Source organism: Choristoneura fumiferana, chromosome 18 (assembly GCF_025370935.1).
Source record: "Choristoneura fumiferana chromosome 18, NRCan_CFum_1, whole genome shotgun sequence".
NCBI lineage: Eukaryota > Metazoa > Arthropoda > Insecta > Lepidoptera > Tortricidae > Choristoneura > Choristoneura fumiferana.
In genome coordinates this window covers 11,920,127-11,929,086 of record NC_133489.1, presented here as the reverse complement: position 1 = coordinate 11,929,086, position 8,960 = coordinate 11,920,127, and the positions used below count along the sequence as shown (strand labels likewise).

The 8,960-nt window shown below is 36.6% G+C and overlaps 1 protein-coding gene across 8 annotated transcripts in view; it reads right to left on the bottom strand.

Annotated features, from left to right (window-relative positions):
- Positions 1-8,960, bottom strand: part of KCNQ (KCNQ potassium channel) — a 108,084-nt gene continuing 99,124 nt past the window's right edge. For 7 of the 8 annotated variants that reach the window (XM_074102109.1, XM_074102108.1, XM_074102112.1 and 4 more), the window contains one exon: positions 1-4,388. In XM_074102109.1, the coding sequence (XP_073958210.1) occupies positions 4,117-4,388 (272 nt within the window). In that variant the 3' untranslated portion in view covers positions 1-4,116. Of the gene's footprint in view, positions 4,389-8,545; positions 8,630-8,960 lie in introns of all 8 variants that reach the window. The other variant, XM_074102114.1, reaches the window with a different exon arrangement.

Sequence of the window (8,960 nt, the reverse complement as noted above, 5' to 3'; positions counted from 1 at the left end):
GGTAGACTGGGTAGGTACCTACTTACGATAATTTACTAAGAGATGTACTTACATTCTTTATTTTTATTTACCTTATAATACACAGCTAGCAACATAGTGGGAGTAACGCTTTGTCACACTGGATAAGTTCGCTGTCTTGCGGTTTGTTCAGATTACAGACGAACCTTAAGTCTAGACTGCCTATGAGCCCGATACTGCAAGTCGCAGAATGCTTCCAGGCTTGCTTGGCAAAGCGAGTAGGTAGTTTCTTATTTTTTATCACACTTGCTAGTAAACAGTGTCGTAACATGCAGGCTACCTTGGTTGCAACCCCCCAAATAAAACCCTCGACCTTAATGTGCTTGTCATGAAACCCGTGGTCGGTAAATGAGTCATTGCGCGTACAAATTTTCTTGTCATGAAGCCCAAGGTCGGTAAATGAGTCCGTGCCCGTACTGATGGCGCTGCGCCGTGCGCGCGCTCTTGCTGCAGGACTACATGGACCACCACATGCACAAGCACGTTGCGGCGCATGCCGAGGGAGGGGGAGGGCGGCGCTGCCAAGAGCGCAGCCTAAGGTATCGCCAATATTTGGAACAATTATATTTTTTCTTTTACAAATATAAAATTTTACTCGCAAATGTGATGAAAAACATTGCATGTCGCACGGGCGGTACTAGAATTACCAACATCTACTCATTAAAGCCCTCAGTCTTCGACTTCGGGCTTCTAATAGACTCTCGTTCGTAATTCCTTATTTACCGCCCTTAAGACACAATGTACTATTAATGTGCTGTCACCTCTTATGGTACTGTTGCTGATAAAACTGTAAAATCTCTTAGTAAATTATACTGGCCGCGTGCGACATATTTACAATCTCTAAGCCCCATTTAGACGATGCTAGAACTTGCATGCGGGTTGTGTTACATTGCGGACTATTGATAGATAATGAATTCACTTGATTAAACAAATACCGCAATGTAGTGAAACTTGCATGCGAGTTCTCGCAATTTCTAAATAGGGCTTTATGGTTTCTGCTCTTAATTTAGCCTAGAGCAGTAGGTAAGTAAGTACATACCAGACAATATGGCGATTCGGAATAATTTATTTTATACTAAAAGGATACGGATAATCTTTAAGTAGGTATAGGCATCAATAGGTCCCATTGTAAGTTTTAATGCAGAACTAGGTAGCTTAGGGTCGTAAGGTAGGTAATAATTTAGGAAGGTAAGTACCTACCCTATAATATTTGTACCGCTTCGGCTGCAGTGTGCTTAAAGATTGTTACTTTAAGTTTTAAAGGGTGACCTATACAAGTACATTATAAACATTAAAATCTTAATGTATTATTCTGAATGACAGGCAATTTTACCCTGCTTTTATCAAGATGTATCCAAAAGTTTAAAAATTGGTTCAAGAATAGGATTGTCATTAAAGGTTGGTGCCATTAATAGTCTATAATGGGTCCATTGTACGAGTATGTACTAACTATCGTAGTAGAAATATTCAACATAACACATGCTTAGAGAATCGTTCATTGTATTTTTTTTTATAAATACCTAGGTATGTAAATTTTGGTACCTATTGTAGGTAAACCTGAAGGTAATTGGGAACATCATTATTATAAAAAATCCGTAACTACACACTGGCTGAGTAAAAGATAGGTCATCTCTGCAAGTGCAAGTATCTAAGTAGGCATCAATGAGAACCATTACTCATTTATAAAATTTTAGAGGATTTTGATACATGTTCAATCAGTTTATTGCGTTGTGTATTTTATTTATAAGATGCGATATTCAAAAAATATTATCCAGAATTTAGAAACCAATAAATATCTATGTACACTAGACACATAGGGCGTAGGTACTATTACGTAAGTACCTACATAGGTACACAAGTTTGCGAAGATAAATTAAATTAAAACTAACTTTTAAGTACATAACTCCAAGATAAAACTTATGATCTATCACAGTTTATTTTACTGACTAGGCAATGGCTTCTATTGAAATATTTTAACCCAGCAATAGGTAAGGTACCTAATATGTCGTTAACAACTTTTGGATTAAATACTAATTTTCTGACTGGATGTTCGATTATGCCACTTAATTTAAAAAATAATCATTAATCAAACACGTTACTAAAAGAATTTCAATAGTTGATTAATTTAAATTTATTGTTTAAGGAATGGCCCCATCAATTAAATAAGTATTTAGGTCATAGCATAAGCATAGGTCACATTTTTAAACCTCCCGGGAGTTGTTATTAGATCAGACGCTTATGGCTAGTAAAAAAAAATAGGAAAGTAACTACTTATGTCGATTTTTAATCATGGATCATAAAAAGATCAGTTTTAAATGTTTCAGTCCTATACTTCGCTTTTTTAGCATTAGACAAAGGGTTACAATCTTGACAAGTCTTTTTATTGAAAAATGTTTTACAAAAACAGTTACTATTACTCATGGTACCAAAAGCTCTACATACGAGTACCTATTTGCTGTGACTTATTTTACAAAAGTGTTTTACAATAAAAAGACACGTCAAGATGGCTTACCTTCTTTATAATGCAATTTTTTTTCAAATTATTCCACCCACGTATCGGTTTAGATTTTTTTTTTGGGATCCCGATTTTAATGAAAATTTCACTTTCAAGTTGAATATACTTATCGGAAAAAAATCAATGAATCAGCAAACCCCTAATGGTTTTAAAAGACCTATCCAACGATACGCCACACTATATGGTTGGATGACAAAAAAAAATCACCCCCACTTTACGTCTATGGGAGGTACCCTAAAATTTTTTTTTAATTTTTGTTGTACCATTTTGTCGGCATAGTTTACATATATATCCTTTGCAAAATTACAGCTTTCTAGCATTGATAGTCCCTGAGAAAAGCCGCGGACGGACGGACGGACAGACAGGCAGACAGACAGACATGGCGAAACTATAAGGTTTCCGTTTTTGCCATTTTGGCTCCGGAACCCTAAAAAACGAAGTATAACCAACGTTCAACTAGGTACAAAAAATCTCTTGATTATAGTATAATACTGCACAGTCTGCTGGACGTAATATTTATCAACTTTAATAAAACTTATATGTGGTCTCGGTGTTCACTGAAATACTAACACTGGATTAACACCGAAAGGTTCCGTGACATCCTGACTTACTGAAATTAACATTAATTTTATCAGTGTTATTGCCTACCGCTTGGAGCAATAGCGTGATCTACCAGTTTCTTTGTTAATAAATTTTCGATCCGATTTATTACTTAAATAGGTTCTTAACGTACCAATCGTTTTTACTACGGTCAATCGTCAACAGATATTTACTACAGCTGTAATTAATTTGTCTTATATACTAATTTATGTACAACTTAGTATATTTAATAAAATTAAAAGCTAAGCTTTCACTCATCTTATTGATAAAATTCTGTAAAATGTCTTATTTCCCTTAAAACCTAATATGTATATTATTTTGAAAGCAATAGGAAACAAAGAAGTTAAGCGTATTTTTTACCTACTTGTGCTCGTTCTTATTCAATCGCGACTTAATAGAGATAAGCGAATAAAATCGATGGCACGGTGCTGCATTAATGCGCCGAGGCGCAAGCGCGAATACGCGCACCAGCAAAACTCCACCTTAGGCATTTGCAATAATTACAATTTAAGCTAAATAAGTGCATCACGTAAAGAAATACAAAAGAAGCCCGTACTAAAAGCTTTAAATTAAATTTGCACGGCCGTCGGCGGAATTGTGCGGCATGGCACGCCGGAATGTGATAGAGCCAGGCCGCCGACGGCTCGCGAGCCCGGCGCGGTGCGGGCGCCGCGGTCCCCCCGGCCCCGCATAGCTATCTACTCGTTGTATAATTGTATTATTGTTTCAATAGTCACACTTTGATTGCTTCAATCATTAACTACTCAATCACACTTAAAGTTAAGCATATTACGATTGCTGTCTCGACTCGTATTATAAGCACCTATTATTATCAACGAAATTTCGTGATCGCTTGGACAGTTTTTACTGTCATACTCGATCAGAGAATATCAAATATTCAGTGAACGGTACATATTAAGAAGGTCGTCGTTTACGAGTGAATGGTGAGAGAGGACCGTTGCACTGATAGTAGAGGGTGTGGTTCAGACGTCAGGGCGCAGCAGATGCAGGTCGACGGCGACGTCGCGGCGCTGCGCGCGCGCCAGGCGCGGCGCGAGGGCGGCCGGCGCGCGCGCGCCCAGCAGCGCCGCGTCCTCGGCCAGCGAGTCGCCCGAGCCGTAGCCGCGCTCCTCGCCCGCCTCGCCCTCCGCCTCCGCATCCGCCTCGCCCTCGCACCACGACGCGGAGCCCGAGCTGCCGGACGCGCCCGCCTCCGCTTCAGTTTCCACTTCCACTGAGCAGCTCGCGCAAACCTCTGCAATTACACGTCAGCGTCCGCATTAGATACATCATAGTATATGCACCATAACAACAGATTTATAAATAGGCTCACTTTAGGCACCCTGCCAAGTAGGAACAAGGCGCGGAATGGAATGTTCGTATTGATATACTCAATTACGATTAATATCACGTATTCGAACGAACCGATTTGATTGAGGACCATAGATAGATTGTTAGGTAAAATATTTATTTCGACGCGAGTTTTATTTATATATTGTTGGATTAAAGATTTTATTATTTTTCTTTTAAAAAAGCTTTAGTATGTACCGACTACTTGTATTGTAATCCGATGTAAAATTGATGTGTAAACAAACAATCCAGGGTAAAAAGCTTTTAAATTTTTTTCCTTGTGGCTACTCTTTATTGGGTAATTTTTACTAAAACATGGAAAAGTTAAATATTGTCAGTTTTGTGACGTTTTATTCCATATTAACTGTAGGGGAAATCGTCACAAAATTGACAACTTTTAACTTTACGCCGTTGCTAGGTACCTACATGTTTTAATGAAAATGCCCATGACCATTTTAAACATTTTAAAATCACAAAAAATCACCATTGCAGAGTAATTACGGCACAAATGCCAACTCATCCCTAAAAAGGATCTCTTCCAGATAATTGAGTTAATCTAATAAAAGAGTGAAAAACTCATCAAAGATAAAATAAAGTCAAAGGCACGATAATATTTAGGTTAGTTTATAGGGCGTCTTATATTTTTTTATACGCCTATACCTTCTAAATTTACATATATATGTACATGTAGTATATCCTAGCTATTCATCGCGACTGCAATTAGCGAAGTGTAGGTACATACACTAGTTAAAGAATAAGTATTATGGATAAACATCATTTCATTCACAATTTATTTCTTTTCATTCTTCAATTTCTCAAAGTGTTATATGAAAAACTCTATTAAGTCGAGCTGGACTGCTTTCAAAATAGCACAAAATAGAGTAGGTAGCTATTGTAATAGCACTTTTTCTATTATCAGCTATAAATTTAATACGTAAAACCCAAGCCAAAAGTATGGAAACAAGCTTATATTATGACAATATAAAACTGTGTTTTTTTTCTACTCCTGTACTTTTATTTGACCAAAAACACGAAAACAATGATATACATATAATAAGTCCGGGAAAAATTCCATGACTATGGCTCATAAAAACACACTTACCTATGGCTTATGGATGCTTTTAAATTGCTTTGAAATTCATAATAATACAGTTTAATGACCTTCCTTTGTCAGTTAAATTTTTAAATTTAGGATTCCTTTACCACTATTTTGAATAAATACAGTATTATCAACATTACTCTGAAATTATTTCGCAACATTTTTATTCAGTTACTAATCAATAATAGTTCAAAAATAACATTTAGTATCCATATTTTGTAAACAAAGAATATTATATTTTCCTAGTTACCTATGTTTAGCCCTAAATTGAGCATTTTTCATTTATTTCAAGTGTTGTTTGTCATAAAAGTATTAAAAGTGATAGCGCCCCTGGCAAGTTGGGGTAAATAAAAAAAAACCTACCTACCATAAACTAAATTATTATGTCAAATTGTAGTTCTAATATTTTGAGCTTATGTTATGAGTATGAGATTAGATTCGTATTGTACCTGCTGGTCAATTTTTCGTTCCGAATTCGAAACCTCTCTACTTGCCGCTTTTGAACAATGTTTGCCATTCTTAACTTTCTGGTGACTTTTCAAAGATGTACCTACTCGCGACTGTACGTATCATTTTTGAGTAAAGGTTTTAAATGTGATTATTATTATTTGTGTTTGTTTTGTAATCAGGTAGGTATATATGTAGTTTTATTCTTATGTTACATTTAAATTATATTCTCGCTGCTGAGGTGAAAAATTGTATGTGTCATACGAGACCAAAGTTTTTTTGCATCTCGTGTGTTTGAATCCCTTGCTGCTCTCAGGATTCTAACCTAGAACCACTCGCTACGCTCGGGATTCAATTATAGAATCCTTCGCTTACTTGGGATTCAAAATCAACACTCGCAACAAAAAACAATTTTGCTCTCTTGTTGCACAAATAACTATTGTTTCCATACTTTTAGCCTGGGGTGTATCTTCCAGTTTTGTTTTATACTTATAATTTATGTCACTTGTATAACCACACCGAATATTTTATATAAACTAACCTAAGGCACAATATTATAATAGGTACTTGTACCTACCTACACCACAAGTACCTATTATCTGTGTTTGGGATCTCCTGCTGCAGTATAAACATTCAAAATATCCACAAGTATCTAAAAAGCTTTCCCAGAAATAGGTTACAAACAGCAAGTGAAACTCAGGGTTTAGGTACAGTCACCAGCATTAATATCTGCCACAGCGGAGCGTGCAAAAATCTCTGACACGTGCTTCCGGCCCATGGAGTGCCGAAAAGTTTCTCGATGAGTGCTACGGCATAGATGTCGCTAGTGTCGCTGCTTAAGTGGCTAAATAAGAAACAACACAAGCTGAGATATGAGGTGCATAGGAGAAATTCGTATCTGTATCGTTGTCCAGCGGTGGTGTAGCGGTATAGCACACGGCACGGAATGCCGAGGACCTGGGTTCGATTCCCAGCGCTGGTCTTATTTTTCTGGTTTTTCTGTGCATCTATATTTCAGTTTGTATTTTCGATATAGGTTTTACGGGATGGCCGTAAAAGTAACAATTTTTTTTAATTGAAATAAAAAATACAAAAAGATTCCAAAAAAACAATCTTACCTAGAAATCAGATATTTATGCACGCTTGTTGTGTCAGATATTGGTGCTGGTGACTGTACGTCATTTTGGAAAATAGACTAAGGGGCTGTTTCACCATCCATTGATTAGTGTTAACTGGCGGTTAGGTGTGATGCCGTCTCTATTTGTTTTGTTCGAATAGACGGAGACGGCATCACATTTAACCGTCGGTTAACGCCAATCAATGGATGGTGAAACAGCCCCTAATAATAATAATAGCTTTATTTCAAGCATTAAATGACTTACGACTAATAACATTGCGACGTACCTACAGGAATATCGGAGCCATGCAGACCTACAGTAAATTGACTTGTAAAACTGACAAAACTTGTAAAAATAAAAACCTGTTGAATTATTTTCTAACATCCTAATAGATGAAAATTAGTAAGCAAAACTGCTTTATTTGTTTATGTCAAAATCCCAGAATTTATTTCATAACTTAGATATTCGAGAGCTATTCATTCGGCCAGGTAGCTCATTAAATGTTTGCGGCAGTTTGCTAATACATTTTCAACATTGTTCCCGTCCCTGAGTTTTATGAAATGAGTTTCAATCTTAGAATATTATGGGTTTCATCTTATTAAGCGACGCGAAAATTCGTTCCTCCTACTACAAGGTAGAAGGTAAGTACATACCTACCTACCTATCTTAGTAATAAGAAGATTTGTTTTTGATAACGATCCATGGTCCATTCCTTTAAATGTCGGTATAAGTACTCGTATATTTATTTAAATGTTGCAATTACTATTATGTACATTTAAGTCGATTTGGACCTTTTCACTGCTAAATAAAGACTAATCTCTACATCACATAACATGCTGAAATATGTATTAAAAGGGTTTGCAGGTGACAGAAAATTAAACAAAAGAGCAAACGTCACAATAAAGAGCCTTTGACTCGACACCCAACAAAACATGAAATTTGTAAGAAACTACGACTGAGATATGTGTGTCCTATTAGATACATATATGCATGTTTTTTGTGTATCAGGAATTATCTTACCTTCTGGTATCTCGCAAATCTCTTTTAAACAAAAATGTTAATTTTCTACAAATTAGGTAACATAGAAAAGTGGGATAAAGAAATAAGAGATAATATTACATAGGGATCTATCTATAAAAGACAATGGACAAATTTTGTAAACAATAAAACAGGGTAAGTATATATAAATGACGTAAATCATGGTACAGTTAGATGCAGAGAAAGGGTACCCCCTGTAACGGCGGTAAGTATGGATACCGCCGTTAAAGAGGGGTACCTATTCTCGGCAGCTGACTGTACAACACCTTCATTAGGTACATTCAAGAGCGGGAGCGAGTGAGGGAGGGGGAGACACTATCATACACATTCCACATCGAAAGGGAAAGGGTCAGGACTCACGCAGCCGGCGGTGGCCGAGTACAATGGGGCTCTCCCAAGTTGTCGGTCAGAGAGAAGTCGATGATGAATAGTCTTCATAAGATGCTGCAATTTTGTAACATTCTCATATTTATACCTATGGCAACGATGTTTAATTGGTTAATTATGAATTTGTGCACTACATCATGTCATCAATAAGGACTTGCAACAAGTATCTACCAAGCTACTAGGAACTGCTGTAGCTAGTACATAATTTAAGAACTTTATTTCGTTCCGTTCTTTTTCTGTATTTTTAACTCTACTTGGTTTTACTAGTTAATTAGTCAAATGAACATAAGTACCTAAGTACAAGCGTTAATAGTGCAGATACGTGTTGTGTCCACGCCTATTAGTGCCAACGTAACTGTCAAAGCGAAACGATATGATCGTTTTAATG